Source organism: Dendrobates tinctorius, unplaced genomic scaffold (assembly GCF_039654945.1).
Source record: "Dendrobates tinctorius isolate UK_male_01 unplaced genomic scaffold, ASM3965494v1 ptg000095l, whole genome shotgun sequence".
In the NCBI taxonomy this organism is placed as follows: Eukaryota; Metazoa; Chordata; class Amphibia; order Anura; family Dendrobatidae; genus Dendrobates; species Dendrobates tinctorius.
The window spans coordinates 7,935,496-7,952,338 of NW_027361763.1; the positions used below are offsets into that span (position 1 = coordinate 7,935,496).

At 44.3% G+C, this 16,843-nt stretch overlaps 1 protein-coding gene across 1 annotated transcript in view; it reads right to left on the reverse strand.

Moving 5' to 3' along the window:
• The window catches only part of LOC141098747 (catenin alpha-2-like), a 767,899-nt gene that overhangs the window by 167,794 nt on the left and 583,262 nt on the right, over positions 1–16,843 (reverse strand). The window contains exon 4 of the mRNA XM_073586719.1: positions 5,757–5,923. Coding sequence (XP_073442820.1) covers positions 5,757–5,923 — 167 coding nt within the window. The remainder of the gene's footprint in view (positions 1–5,756; positions 5,924–16,843) is intronic.

Sequence of the window (16,843 nt, forward strand, 5' to 3'; positions counted from 1 at the left end):
CTGTTCCAAGCTGGGAATTCAGTTGTCCTTCTCCTCTGCTTTTCACCCTGAGACCAATGGGCAGACAGAGAGAACAAACCAGACCTTGGAGTCATATTTGAGATGTTTTATTTCCGCTGATCAGGATGATTGGGTTTCATTTTTGCCTTTGGCCGAATTTGCTTTAAATAATAGAGCTAGTTCTGCCACTTTGATGTCACCTTTTTTTGTAACTTTGGGTTTCATCCTCGATTTTCTTCAGGGCAGGTGGAGCCCTCTGCCTGCCCAGGTGTTGACACTGTGGTGGAGAGAATGCACCAGATCTGGGACCAAGTGGTGGATAAGTTATCTCTCTCCCAGGAAAAGGCCCAGCGGTTTTCCAACCGACATAGGACCATTGGTCCCCAGTTTAAGGTTGGTGATATGGTGTGGTTATCATCAAAAAATATTGCTATGAAGGTGGCTTCTCCTAAGTTTAAGCCTAGATTTATTGGACCTTACAATATTTTGGAGATTATTAATCCGGTCTCTTTTCGTTTGGCTCTTCCTGTCACATTTAAAATCCATAATGTGTTCCATAAGTCTTTGTTGAAGAGGTTTGTTGAACCTGTTGTTCCTGGGGTGGCACCACCAGACCCTGTATTGGTTGAAGGTAACATGGAATATGAGGTAGAGAAAGTACTGGATTCCCGTCTGGCTAGACGGAGACTCCAGTATTTGGTTAAGTGGAAGGGTTATGGTCAGGAGGATAATTCCTGGGTCTCTGCCTCTGATATTCATGCCAAAAGATTGGTGCGTGCCTTTCATCGGGCTCACCCTGATCGCCCTGGTGGCGTGGTTGAGGGTTCGGTGACCCCTCCTCAAGGGGGAGGTACTGTTGTGAGTTCATTTTTACCCTTTACCACTGAGGCCCGATGAACTCCCTCTTCTAGTAAAGAAAGCTAGTGAGCCTGATTATCAAGCATCTGGGTCTAATGATGATGATTGGCTGAGTGGAGTTTCTGACTGGATATAAGGCTGTCCACACCCTTCTGCTCTGCGGGTGATTTCTCTGTGGGATCCTTGGATACCAGTCTGAATTCCTGCTCTCCAAAAGCTAAGTTTTCTGCTCTGACGTTTGCATTTGTACTTTGTCTTTGTTTTGCTGGACTTCAGTCATTCCCTGCTGGGGTGAGCTGAATTCCTTTAGCTCTGTCTTCAGAAAATACCTGAGTGCTGATATAGTTTTTGAAGCCTAGCTGCTTCAGGGCCTTTTTCCATATCAGCCTGTTGGCTTATGTCTTTTTAGGGTTTTTTGCAGATTGCAGACAGCAGCTGTCCTATCCTGTCCTATTTTTAGTTAGCTTGGGCCCCATTGTTTGCTCAGCCTATCTTTCTATCTGTGTGTGTGTTTTTTCATCTTGCTTCACAGTCATTATATGTTGGGGGCTGCCTTTTACTTTGGGGTCTGCTCTGGGGCAGTTTAGATTTCCTTTTCTGTCTTTAGGCTATTTAGTTTCTCCGGCTGTGATTGAGGGGTCTAGGGCACCGTAGGAACCCCCCACAGCTACTGCTAGTTGTGTTGTTAGGTTCAGGGGTCTGCAGTCTGATAGTTGCCAACTTCTCCGGTTTTCTGGACTTAGCTGCTATTTTTGTGTCTGCCTCCTACGGTGACTCATTCATAACACATTACATTACTGATCCTGAGTTAAATCCTGTATTATACCCCAGAGCTGCATTCACTATTCTGCTTGTGCAGTCACTGTGTACATACATTACATTACTGATCCTGAATTACATCCTGTATTATACCCCAGAGCTGCGCTCACTATTCTGCTGGTGCAGTCACTGTGTACATACATTACATTACTGATCCTGAGTTACATCCTGTATTATACCCCAGAGCTGCACTCACTATTCTGCTGGTGCAGTCACTGTGGACATACGTTACATTACTGATCCTGAGTTACATCCTGTATTATACTCCAAAGCTGTACTCACTATTCTGCAGGTACAGTCACTGTGTACATACATTACATTTCTGATCCTGAGTTACATCCTGTATTATACTCCAGAGCTGCACTCACTATTCTTCTGTTGCAGTCACTGTGTACATATGTTACATTACTGATCCTGAGTTACACCCTGTATTATACTCCAGAGCTGCGCTCACTATTCTGCTGGTGCAGTCACTGTGTACATACATTACATTACTGATCCTGAGTTACATTCTGTATTAAACTCCAGAGCTGCGCTCACTAATCCGCTGGTGCAGTCACTGTGTACATACGTTACATTACTGATCCTGAGTTACATTCTGTATTAAACTCCAGAGCTGCACTCACTATTCTTCTGTTGCAGTCACTGTGTACATATGTTACATTACTGATCCTGAGTTACACCCTGTATTATACTCCAGAGCTGCGCTCACTATTCTGCTGGTGCAGTCACTGTGTACATACATTACATTACTGATCCTGAGTTACATTCTGTATTAAACTCCAGAGCTGCGCTCACTATTCCGCTGGTGCAGTCACTGTGTACATACGTTACATTACTGATCCTGAGTTACATTCTGTATTAAACTCCAGAGCTGCACTCACTATTCTTCTGGTGCAGTCACTGTGTACATACATTACATTACTGATCCTGAGTTACATCCTGTATTATACCCCAGAGCTGCACTCACTATTCTGCTGGTGCAGTCACTGTGTACATACGTTACATTACTGATCCTGAGTTACACCCTGTATTATACTCCAGAGCTGCGCTCACTATTCTGCTGGTGCAGTCACTGTGTACATACGTTACATTACTGATCCTGAGTTACACCCTGTATTATACTCCAGAGCTGCGCTCACTATTCTGCTGGTGCAGTCACTGTGTACATACATTACATTACTGATCCTGAGTTACATCCTGTATTATACTCCAGAGCTGCGCTCACTATTCTGCTGGTGCAGTCTCTGTGTACATACATTACATTACTGATCCTGAGTCACATCCTGTATTATACTCCAGAGCTGCACTCACTATTCTGCTGGTGCAGTCACTGTGTACATACATTACATTACTGATCCTGAGTTACATCCTGTATTATACTCCAGAGCTGCACTCACTATTCTGCTGGTGCAGTCACTGTGTACATACATTACATCACTGATCCTGAGTTACATCCTGTATTATACTCCAGAGCTGCACTCACTATTCTGCTGGTGCAGTCACTGTGTACATACATTACATTACTGATCCTGAGTTACATCCTGTATTATACCCTAGAGCTGCACTCACTATTCTGCTGGTGCAGTCACTGTGTACATACATTACATTACTGATCCTGAGTTACATCCTGTATTATACTCCAGAGCTGCGCTCACTATTCTGCTTGTGGAGTCACTGTGTACATACATTACATTACTGATCCTGAGTTACATCCTGTATTATACTCCAGAGCTGTACTCACTATTCTGCAGGTGCAGTCACTGTGTACATACATTACATTTCTGATCCTGAGTTACATCCTGTATTATACTCCAGAGCTGCACTCACTATTCTTCTGTTGCAGTCACTGTGTACATATGTTACATTACTGATCCTGAGTTACACCCTGTATTATACTCCAGAGCTGCACTCACTATTCTGCTGGTGCAGTCACTGTGTACATACATTACATTACTGATCCTGAGTTACATTCTGTATTAAACTCCAGAGCTGCACTCACTATTCCGCTGGTGCAGTCACTGTGTACATACATTACATTACTGATCCTGAGTTACATTCTGTATTAAACTCCAGAGCTGCACTCACTATTCTTCTGTTGCAGTCACTGTGTACATATGTTACATTACTGATCCTGAGTTACATCCTGTATTATACTCCAGAGCTGCGCTCACTATTCTGCTGGTGCAGTCACTGTGTACATACATTACATTACTGATCCTGAGTTACATTCTGTATTAAACTCCAGAGCTGCGCTCACTATTCCGCTGGTGCAGTCACTGTGTACATACGTTACATTACTGATCCTGAGTTACATTCTGTATTAAACTCCAGAGCTGCACTCACTATTCTTCTGGTGCAGTCACTGTGTACATACATTACATTACTGATCCTGAGTTACATCCTGTATTATACCCCAGAGCTGCACTCACTATTCTGCTGGTGCAGTCACTGTGTACATACGTTACATTACTGATCCTGAGTTACACCCTGTATTATACTCCAGAGCTGCGCTCACTATTCTGCTGGTGCAGTCACTGTGTACATACGTTACATTACTGATCCTGAGTTACACCCTGTATTATACTCCAGAGCTGCGCTCACTATTCTGCTGGTGCAGTCGCTGTGTACATACATTGCATTACTGATCCTGAGTTACATCCTGTATTATACTCCAGAGCTGCGCTCACTATTCTGCTGGTGCAGTCTCTGTGTACATACATTACATTACTGTTCCTGAGTCACATCCTGTATTATACTCCAGAGCTGCACTCACTATTCTGCTGGTGCAGTCACTGTGTACATACATTACATTACTGATCCTGAGTTACATCCTGTATTATACTCCAGAGCTGCACTCACTATTCTGCTGGTGCAGTCACTGTGTACATACATTACATTACTGATCCTGAGTTACATCCTGTATTATACCCCAGAGCTACACTCACTATTCTGCTGGTGCAGTCACTGTGTACATACATTACAGTACTGATCCTGAGTTACATCCTGTATTATACTCCAGAGCTGCACTCACTATTCTGCTGGTGCAGTCACTGTGTACATACATTACAGTACTGATCCTGAGTTACATCCTGTATTATACTCCAGAGCTGCGCTCACTATTCTGCTGGTGCAGTCACTGTGTACATACGTTACATTACTGATCCTGAGTTACATCCTGTATTATACCCCAGAGCTGCACTCACTATTCTGCTGGTGCAGTCACTGTGTACACACATTACATTACTGATCCTGAGTTACATCCTGTATTATACTCCAGAGCTGCACTCACTATTCTGCTGGTGCAGTCACTGTGTACATTACATTACATCACTGATCCTGAGTTACATCCTGTATTATACCCCAGAGCTGCACTCACTATTCTGCTGGTGCAGTCACTGTGTACATACATTACATCACTGATCCTGAGTTACATCCTGTATTATACCCCAGAGCTGCACTCACTATTCTGCTGGTGCAGTCACTGTGTACATACATTACATTACTGATCCTGAGTTACATCCTGTATTATACCCCAGAGCTGCACTCACTATTCTGCTGGTGCAGTCACTGTGTACATACATTACATTACTGATCCTGAGTTACATCCTGTATTATACCCCAGAGCTGCACTCACTATTCTGCTGGTGCAGTCACTGTGTACATACATTACAGTACTGATCCTGAGTTACATCCTGTATTATACCCCAGAGCTGCACTCACTATTCTGCTGGTGCAGTCACTGTATACATACATTACATTACTGATCCTGAGTTACACCCTGTATTATACTCCAGAGCTGCACTCACTATTCTGCTGGTGCAGTCACTGTGTACATACATTACATTACTGATCCTGAGTTACATCCTGTATTATACTCCAGAGCTGCGCTCACTATTCTGCTGGTGCAGTCACTGTGTACATACATTACATTACTGATCCTGAGTTACATCCTGTATTATACTCCAGAGCTGCACTCACTATTCTGCTGGTGCTTTCACTGTGTACATACATTACATTACTGATCCTGAGTTACATCCTGTATTATACCCCAGACACCTTCATGATATCATACTTACAATTTTCAGGTGTGTCAGCAGCCTCATGACGTCCGCCATGTCTGCCAATATGAGTAGGCGGGTGACAGCAGAAAGTAGCGCCCGGGCCGCCCTCACCATGGTGCCCCGCTTTACCGACGAGCAAGGATCATCTGCAAACTCTGATGAGGCAATCCGCATTGTGTCTCCTGTAATCAGAGAGAATAAGACAGTGGTGAACAATAAAATCAGCTCTGCTGCACCGTGGTGAATGACAATGTCAGCTCTGCTGCACGGTGAGGAATGAATATATCAGCTCTGCTACACAGTTGTGAATGTCGTCAGCTCTTCTATGTGATGGTGAATGACTATGAACAATGTCAGCTCTTCTGTGCATTGATGAATGGCAATGTCGGCTCTGCTATACGGTGGTGAATGACGTCAGCTTTGCTACAGTGCATTGAAGGACGATGTCAGCTCTACTACACGGTACTGAATGATGCACAACAACGTCAGCTCTGCAGTGTGTGGTGACTGGTGAATGACGACAGCTCTACTATGTGATGGTGAATGACTATGAACAATGTCAGCTCGTCTGTGCCTTGATGAATAGCAATGTCGGCTCTGCTATGCGGTGGTGAATGACGTCAGCTTTGCTACAGTGTATTGAATGACGATGTCAGCTCTACTACACGGTACTGAATGACACACAACGTCAGCTCTGCTATGTGGTGGTGAATGACAGTGTCAGCACTTTGACATAGTGGTGAATGACAACTTTTCTTGTGCTACTTTAATGGGGAATGACACCGTCAGCTCTGCTACGTTGTGATAAATGACAGAGTCAACTTTGCTATGCAGCGATTAATGACATCAGCTCTATTACACGATAGTGAATGATAATATCAGCTCTGCTACCTGGTGGTGAACAATACTTTCTTGTGTCCACACTGGGAATTCAATACATTAGGAAACCTGAGCAATCTCCCCCATTGGCTGTAATTCACAAGAGAACCACTAGATGGCCACATGTCAGCACATACTGTAGTTACGGGAAGTATTCAGCCCCTTGTTTCATTGCAGCCATTTGGTAAAATCAGAAAAAGTTCATTTTTTTTCTCATTAATGTACACTCTGCACCCCATCTTGACTGAAAAAAATCAGAAATGTAGAAATTTTTGCAAATCTATTAAAAAATATAAACTGAAATATCACACGGTCATAAGTATTCAGCCCCTTTGCTCAGTGTTGAGTAGAAGCACCTTTTGAGCTAGAACAGCCATGAGTCTTCTTGGGAATGATGCAACAAGTTTTTCACCCCTGGATTTGGGGATCCTCTGCCATTCTTCCTCACAGATTCTCTCCTGTTCTGTCAGGTTGGATGGTGAACGTTGTGGACAGCCATTTTCAGGTCTCTCCAGAGATGCTCAGTTGGGTTTAGGTCAGGGCTCTGGCTGGGCCAGTCAGGAATGGTCACAGTTGTTCTGAAGCCACTCCTTTATTATTTTAGCTGTGTGCTTAAGGTCATTGTCTTGTTAGAAGGTGAACCTTCGGCCAAGTCTGAGGTCCAGAGCACTGACTGGTATATATATATATATAACCAGAGGTGTCCGGAGGGATAGTCTGAGACGCCCTTCTCCTTTCACTGAGTACCGCAAATTTTGGGCTTCCCAGAGGGGGTTGACCCGGTGGAACTAACTGAGACGGCCGCTCCAGTATTGTGCACAACTGAAGTAAGGATATTTAGCTCTAAATGAGAGAATCCGTGGAAGGAAAAGAAGAATTTTGTGGCTTAGCACATTAATTGTGTGACGAAGGTGTTAGGAAGAACAGAGAAAGTGAATTCTGATTGTTTCTGTTACTGCTATGTTGAAGAAGAAAAATTGTCTATTATTATGGCAGGGACTGGATGTATTGTGGTTCAAGAAAGTGACTGTGGTGTGAGGAAGTGATTGATTAAGAAGGAACAAAGATTGATACTAATGTGTCAGGCAGACAATTAGTTAAAAGTGATGATTTGAAAGAAGACGTCTCCCTGCTAGATGACAATTGTACAAGGAGACCGAGAGTTGCAGCCCCCACCTTTTCTTTGTTAAACGCTCATGGTATCTATCAGCCACTGCTGCCAGCCTCAGTCCCTCCTATCCAGCCCCTCCTATTTTAATCACCTGATCCAGAGTGGAAAAAAAAAGTTTTCAGAAGAATTGAACCCATCTGTTCAGCAGAGAGAGGAAAAAAAAAAAAGCAAACTAGTTGCTGCTCCAGCCCCCACCATCGCGCTCAGCACGGCTGCGAGCACACAGTTTGTCCCTTATCAGTGTGCCCTTCAGCCCATACAGCAAACTCTGGCCCCCCTCAGACTTCAGCTCCTAATCCTATGACTAGGAACCTTTCTCCCCAGCCCCTCCCTGACAATTCTGGTGCTGTGCCCGATTCAGACACTTTCAGAGAAATTGTCATACTCCCGCTGTTTTAATCGGGGTAGATGGCAGACCAAATTAATATACTTTTATAAACCCCATAAAACCCTTCCCCGAGGTTACTGTTCAGTTCGTAATCTCTCCCATATGTCCTGTAAATTTACTAGGAGCAGATTTATTATCACAGTACTGCTCCAGAATACAATTCCAAGATGATGGTCACATGGCTCTTACGTTATATAATCCCTATGTAGATGAAGACAGTGAGGAAATCTGTATTTTTCATGCCTTTCCCACAGTTATGCCACAAACGGCATAAAACAGTCCCAACCAGTTTGCAAAAAATAAAAAAATATGAGCAGGTGTCTTTTGCCATTTCTGCCACTGTTAGCCTCCTTAAGTATCTGGCAGCACTGAACTGTCGGGTTTCGGCCTCGAGACTTCAGTTCTGCCTTAGTCAAGTGATATTCTTGGGTCACTGTCTCCTTCAGGGTGCCAGACACCCCGCAGAAGAAAGAAAAATAGGTTTCAGCTCCCTTCCTTTCCCAAAAGATGAAGCTGAACTCAAAACAGAGTTTTCAAGGACTATGCAATTATTGTTGTCAGTGGATACCGGATGCATCCCGCATAATGCAACCCCTTTACAATGCCATGAAAGACGGTATAATGAACTATAAGGATAGATGGCAGTGATGAGGATAGATTCAATATGATTGTTCCCAACTTCTGACTGAAGAAACAGCTACTCCACCAAATGTCAGTGAGAATTCACTCCCAAATCCTGATCTGGTGTTATACACGGATGGTTCAAGATATGCTGATGAGTTTGGTAGATTCCACACGGGATATGCTGTTACCACAGAGGACACTGTAGTGCACGCAGCTGCGCTCCCACCCTCACAGTCAGCACAAGAAGCAGAACTCCAGGCTCTGTCTACTGCATGTACTTTGGCCAATAACAGACGGCCTAATATATACACGGACTCACGGTATGCATTTGGTATTGCTCACGATTTTGGGGCTCTATGGGCCAATCGAGGGTTTATTACTACTGCCGGAACCCCAGTAAAAAATGCTGAAGCTGTTAAAACCCTCATGGACTCGATCAAATTACCTACTCAGGTGGCTATTATCAAAGTTAAAGTGCACGGTCCTAGGAACAGTCCACAGACTGTTGGCAACATATTTGCGGATATGCAAGCAAAAGCCACTGCTCTTTTACCCGTTGAACCAACCATACCAACTATGGTGACCACACGCTCTCAGCGTAAACAGTTACAAGAAGCATTGACCCTACAAGAACCTGAGGATCTACAACAGACTGAAGTTTTCTGTCGGACCCCGCGAGACCGCTTAATGACGATGCAGAGAATGTCTCCAAAGGAAGAGGTGAAGCAATGGAAGACTGATGGGGCACGAATGGATAATGGTCTCTGGAAAAGGACCGACTTGTGTGTCACCCTAAGCGGATGTACCCTGCTATTGCCACATGGGCACATGGACCTATATATCAAGGAAAGAATCAGACCCTCGCACTGGTGCAAAAATTCTACAGGGCCCCGGGAATTTCCACAGTTTTGACAGCGCTCAACCGTGCCTGTAATATCTGTCAGACTTGTAATCCCGGTCAACTTCAACGTGTACCCCCGAAGCATCTTGCTAAGCCTGACTATCCTTTCCAAAGGCTCCAGGTGGACCATATCACGTTGCCTAAGTCTGGAAGGTATGAATACTGTTTGGTTGTTGTTGACATGTTCTCCAGTTGGCCGGAAGCATTCCTTGTTACCAACCTGACTGCAAAAACCAAAACGAAGAAACTGGTGATGGAAGTCATATGCAGATATGGGGTTCCAGAAGTTGTTGAAAGTGATCAAGGCCCGGCCTTTTCTTCTCATGTGTACCAAGAAGTTCTGACAATGCTTGGATCCACTGTAGCCCTTCATACTCCGTACCACCAACAATCCAGTGGGGAAGTTGAGAGGCTGAACGGCACACTGAGGGACAATTGACCAAAATGATGCAGGAGACTACGGCTCCATGGCCAAAGCTCCTACCCATTGTACTATACCATATCCGTACTACCCCTATTGTAAAATATGGCCTGTCCCCATATGAGATATTGTTTGGTGCTAGGTCCCCAGTTGCAAATTTCCAGCCTTAGCTGTTACCAGAAGAAACTGACCGTTCTGTTCAATGTGTTATTCAGCTTAGTAAAAATCTTGCTAACACCCATGCTCTAGTTTCTTCTTCTTTTCCAGATTCAGCAGAAACCGACACCTGTTATAACCTGAAGCATGGTTATTTGGTAGTCGTGAAAAGGCATGTCAGGAAGCACGGACTAGAACCCTTGTATGACGGTCCCTATGACGTTCTCCTCATCATCCAACCAACCAATAGCAAATAAAGGGAGGCATAATGTTTTGGTTTTCCGCATTTTCCATATTATTATTGGTAGAAGTTAAAAGTTAAAGTTAGAAGACATTCAAAGACTCAGAGATCAATACGATAAAGACAATGATCGTCATAAGGACAGTTGGTGGTCAGACACCTTCTCCTTTCTCAATTCAGCCAATTGGTTTAAGGGAATTGGGGGCTGGATAGCTGGGATCTTCCAAAGCTTGTCACACATTGTTGCCTGTATCCTTGTTGTATATGTGATACTAAAACTTGTTTTTTGGTGTATTTCTGTGTGTATTAGGAAATTCTGCACTAAGACAGCTAATGATGATACCAAAGGTGTTGTTACCCCTGCTTTACTCAGCACCGATCTCAAAAGGCTACTTGATGAAGATGTCGAAGCCAAGCACATGGCTACTTACAAAAGATCTCCACCACCGTCATCAAAAATTGTTATTCGTAAATTGTAGTATACAGGGGGGATGGGTGCGCCGCGACAGCCATGACTGATAACACGGCATCAGTCATGTGAAGACCAGTACCCCTCGAGCTTATGGCTTGGGATAGCACCTCTGATGCTGCATGTGTGTTAACAAAATTTATCTAGGGGGGACTATGAAGTACAGTATTCAGGTGTACAGTACATCTTGTTCTCCAGGATCCATTTTTGTGCTTGCGACGCCATTTTGTTGTTTACAAGATAAATTTTGTAATTAGGTGAAAGTTCGCAGCTGTTATGAAACTAGACTGTTCTAGCTTGTACAAGACATGAGATACGAGACCCTATAAGAATGTGCTATTGTTCTATTTTCTACGTCACGTAACTAGGGACATATTCCGATTTTCTTGCAATACTATTGGCTTATAAAGTGAATGTTTTACAATGATTTTATTGGTAGCAGAGTACTTTGCATAATTAAACAAAATACTATAAAGAGGTGACATAATAAAGGGGTTAGTGATCTGCCTTGATCCTCTCGTACAGAGACCCCCGTCTCCGTGTGGTCATTCCCAGTTGCCAGCAACGCCCTATGAACTAATTTGGAAATCACTGGATCAACCGTGAAGGGTTAATTTAGCCCTCCCTAAATAGCTACCCCAACATCTTTACAAATCAAGTCCTATCATTTTAATTAAACACAGCTGGACTTCAAGGAAGGAGTAGAACCATCTCAAGGAGGATCACAAGGAAATGGACAACATGTGACTTACATATGAGTGTCTGAGCAAAGGGTCTGAATACTTATTTGGGGAGTTTTTTTCAGTCAAGATGGGGTGCAGAGTGTACATTAATGAGAAAAAAATGATCTTTTTTGAATTTACCAAATGGCTGCAATGAAACAAAGAATGAAAAATGTAAAGGGGTCTGAATACTTTCCGTACCCACTGTATAGGATAAGCATCTCCCATCATAGCTGAGTTTACCAGTATGACAAAACAGTCAGCTCCTAAGCTCCCTCTAGTGGCAGATAAAGGAAGTCAGATATTTATCAGTTAATGTCATAGATGTGCAAGGGGATTTTCAGTAAAATGGAACTTTGCTATAAAATATTTCTTAAGAAATAATGTTGTCTGATAAAATCCATTTTGTTTAAGGGTGGACATCGCCTTTAAGTAACTCATCTCATATTTCACAGGGATTTTTTGCAATAAATGCTGGTTAGTGTTTAGTCCAATATTATGATATTTTCATGTTTTGACTTCACAAGAAAAAAAAATAAACATTTTTTGAATTATTACAACTCGAAGGCTGTGGGGCAATGCAGAGAAACAGTCTTTAAAACAAAAATCAATTTTCTAGACCATATAATTAAATTAAAATTTCCAGACCATATAATTAAATCTGCAATTCCCGTGAAAATCCAACAACCTGAAATGACACCTGTGGAAATTTTGATTGACAGGGAGACTAATAAGTTGTGTTTGCTCTGGCGGCTGCAATAATGCAGCAGAAAGATTTGCATCTTTTTTTTTTTTTTAGCCTGCGCTACATGGGTAATGTAATATTATCTGTACCGGTAAATGTAAGCGCCCTCTAGGGGGAGCCAAATATTTATCCTTTAACTTAATAGACTTTAAGGCCTAAATAAAACATCTCCAAAAAGGCCTTGGAGGCTAAATTGGTCTTCTTATGTGGGCCAAAAGGACCTTTCGGGCCATACAAGGTTCTGGGCCCTGAGTGCAACTGCAACCCCAGTACCCATTGCCTGCAGCAGCATCAGATTAGTGTCCAAAGGCTAAAACACAGCAGTGGGAGATCTGGGTTTCACCTGCTTTTTCAGAGGAAGCACTACTGTAACACAGCTTTTCTACTGCCCAAAACACAAAAGCGGAGGAGTGCTGTTCACAGCTGATGTGCTATAAGAAACGAGGAGCCAAGTCCATTAAAGATGAGGAGAGAAGCAGGAGGCATGTGAAACAATTCTGAGTGAAGAAGAGAAGATTAGATTTCCAGGGCAGTTAATCTGTTGTCCTAGAGAGATCCAGTGCCATAAACATCTACTAATTAATGACTGATAATGCGCCCAAAAACTCATTCTAAAATAACCCAAAAAATTATTATTAATCTTTGTCAGAATCCTCAAAAACAATATAAACCTGGAATTATGGTAACTCATAAAAGAAATAATATACTACATATAAAATACCGTAATACAAAAAAAAATGTGCATAAATAATTATATTAAAATTAATTATAAGTACAAAAAATTCGAAGAAAAACACCTAAAAAAAAAACAAAAACCCATTTAAACCTGAAAAAAGGAAAAGGTCGTGTGGTCAATGGTAACGGAATAAATAAATATTTTACATCAGTAATAAATAAATCAAAGAAAGGGAAAGGGCTTTAAAGTGCCTGCACAAACAATGAGATATAATAGTAATCAGGGAACCTTAACCATAATTATATCATAATTAATATTAAATAACTAACAAATCCTGCGATGGCCGCTCGATGAATCTCTGAACAACCTAAGATAATAAATAATTAAGTATAAAGCAATTACTATCAAAAAATGACCTTTCAACCAGAGTGTCAAAATAAAGCGCAATGGTGCATCAGCGCCAATACGCACCAGCACGCTCCGTCATTAAAGCAAAATTTAATGGACCGCACTGCCCAGTACCCCTATACTTGCTTTTTCAGAGGGAACACTATGATAACACAGCTTGTCCTCTACAGAAAATACAAAAGTGGAGGAATGTCTGTCACAGCCAATCCAGGGGCAGACACAGACTGTAGTGGGCCCCTGTGCAAGAAATTTTTCGGGCCCCCCCCTACTAGCAGCAGATCCGGCAGACTTCCGCACCTCTGCGACTTGTGGCACCGATCCGGCAAGCCCCATTCATTCTCTATCGGGATTGTGGCCGGCCGCGGCAAGTGCAGTAGTGCTAGATCCGCGTTGCATGGTGCCACTAAAATATACAGCGGATATGCTGCGTTTTTTAGAGCAGGAAAATCTACACAATGTCAATTTTTGCTGCAGATTTTCCCACCGTAAATGTACTGTATATCTAATATTGAGGCTATGCAGGGCTGGATATAATATCTGTAGGGTGCTGCTGGGCTGTATTTATTATTTGCCAGTTGCAGCCTCCAAATTATATATATATAGCCCACTAGCCCAGCATTGCCTCTAGTTGGTAATATATACAGCCCAGCACAGTCTCCAAATAAAACATGGCATACAGCCCACCACAGCCTCCAGGTAATATATACAGCCCAGCACAGCCTTCAGGTAATATATACAGCCCAACACAGCCTCCAGGTGATATATACAGCCCACCACAGCCTCCAGTTAATTTATACAGTACAGCAACAGCCTTCAGGTAATATATGCAGCGCCCAGCACAGACTCCAGGAAATATGTAATACAGCCCAGCAAAGCCTCCAGTTAATATATACAGTTCAGCATAGCTTTAAGGTAACAGATACAGTCCAGCATAGCCTTCAGGTAATATATACAGCCCACCACAGCCTCTAGGTGATATATACAGGCCAGCATAGCCTCCACTCCAGGTAATATATACAGTTCAGCATAGCTTTTAGGTAATGGATACAGTCCAGCATAGCCTTCAGGTAATATATACAGCCCAGCATAGACTCTATATAATATATATAGCCCAAGACAGCCTCCAGGTAATATATATAGGCACCCCCGTTTCCCTTTGTTTCATAATTCTCTCCCCCAAATGCAGTCTACTTTTGGCATAGTGCTTCTTGCCCTATGTGGCACCCCCCATGAGCCGCCCCATTCATGAGAAGCCAAGCATCTCCCCCAGGACCCCCCCATTCATGAGCAGCCAAGGCCATGCTTCTCCCCAGGCCAGGGCCCCCCCATTCATGAGCAGCCAGGCCATGCTTCTCCCCAGGCCAGGGCCGCCCCATTCATGAGCAGGCAAGCATCTCACCCAGGGCCCCCCATTCATGAGCAGCCATGCTTCTCCCCAGGGGCACCTCATTCATGAGCAGCCATGCTTCTCCCCAGGCCAGGGGCCCCCCCATTCATGAGCAGCCAAGCATCTCCCCCAGGGCCCCCCATTCACGAGCAGCCATGCTTCTCCCCAGGGGCCCCCCATTCATGAGCAGCCAATGCCATGCTTCTCCCCAGGCCACGGGCGCCCCATTCATGAGCAGCCATACTTCTCCCCAGGGGCCCCCCTATTCATGAGCAGCCAAGGCCATGCTTCTCCCCAGGCCATGCCCCCCTCCATTCATGAGCAGCCATGCTTCTCCCCAGGGGCCCCCCCATTCATGAGCAGCCAAGGCCATGCTTCTCCCCAGGCCAGGGCCCCCCATTCATGAGCAGCCAGGCCATGCTTCTCCCAAGGCCAGGGGCCCCCCATTCATGGTCAGCCAGGCCATCATGCTTCAGTTCTCCCCCAAGACGGAGTCCCCCAAAATCATGCCTGCCATGCTTCAGTTTTCTCCCCCACCCAAGGAGCCCCCCAAAATCATGCCTGCCTCCTCTGTCCCAGTCCCTCAGTCCTGCTCAGCTCCGGTACTCTTACCTTGTGCAGGCAGGCAGGGCAGGCCAGAGTCCAGACCAAGAGGATCCATTCCACACTGTGTCCACTCCACTCTCCAGTCACAGTGTCTGCACTCCGCACATTCCTCCTGACTGAGCTGCTGCTATGGGCAGGGGCATGGCCACACAGACTCAGACAGACACGTGATGTCACACACTGACCTGCGGCTGAACTGCAACCACCATCTGGCCGGCGCTACAGGGCAGGCAGTGTGAGTGACAGTCAGACAGTCTGTCTACCCTCCTCTCCTCCCCCACGGCAGTGACTCTGCTGGCTGATCTCTGATGATCTCTCACCTCAGCCCTCAGGGCTGGCTCCTCTGCACTGGGCTGCGCTGGCACGCAGCCTCAGCAAGAGTCAGACCCCTCCCATTGCCTCCTGCAGGGGGGCTGCTCTCCTCTCCTCCTTGCTGGCTCTGCATCGCTCATGCTCCACAAGTCCACATGGCTAATTTGCATGAATAATTAGCCATGCGGTGCCGGAGGCTGGAGGGGCTCCCTCTCCCCCGAGGACCCCGTTCAATGAACCGGCTGCACAGGCGGTAGGTCCGCCCCTGAGCTAATCCTCTACAGAAAAGAGAAAAGTGGAGGAATGTCTGTCACAGCTAATCCTCTACAGAAAAGAGAAAAGTGGAGGAATGTCTGTCACAGCTAATGTGCTATAAGAAACAAGAGCCAAGTGAGATTAAAGACAAGGAAAGAAGACATTGGAAACAATTCGGGGGGCAGAAGAGAAGGTTAGAAGACTTCCTCTGTCCGCCCAGGTAATCTGTTGTCATAAACTGATCCAGGCTGATGTCCAAAATGTAACGGTACATGAATATGGTAATAAAATACATGTATTTTGTGCAGTTTTTACCCTCTTAGCTGACATTCCCATGGGACATATTTACCACAGACCTTCCTTAGTTTAGGGTTATTTACTGCTCTGGTTATTACAGCGATAAAGGTGTCCATGGGCAATTTTACCTTTAACATTGCCAAGTTTTTTGAGTTCCATGTTTGATGCAGATTTTTCCCAAATGCACTGTACTCAGCGGTCCCATAGACAATGTGTAAAGTCCCATCTCTAATCTAATGATGTTACTTTTCCACCTAAAGATTTTCTCTCTGTGATCAATTGAGGGAAATGTATGTAACTAACCTGACATTGAGCAGCGTCTTCATGAAGGTGTACACCGCCGTCCACAGGAAGCAATGCCTGGCATTTAGGAATATAACATATCTTCTACACCCAACTCGATTCACCGCTGTACAAGTGATTTGTCTGTTGATGTTGGGTTGT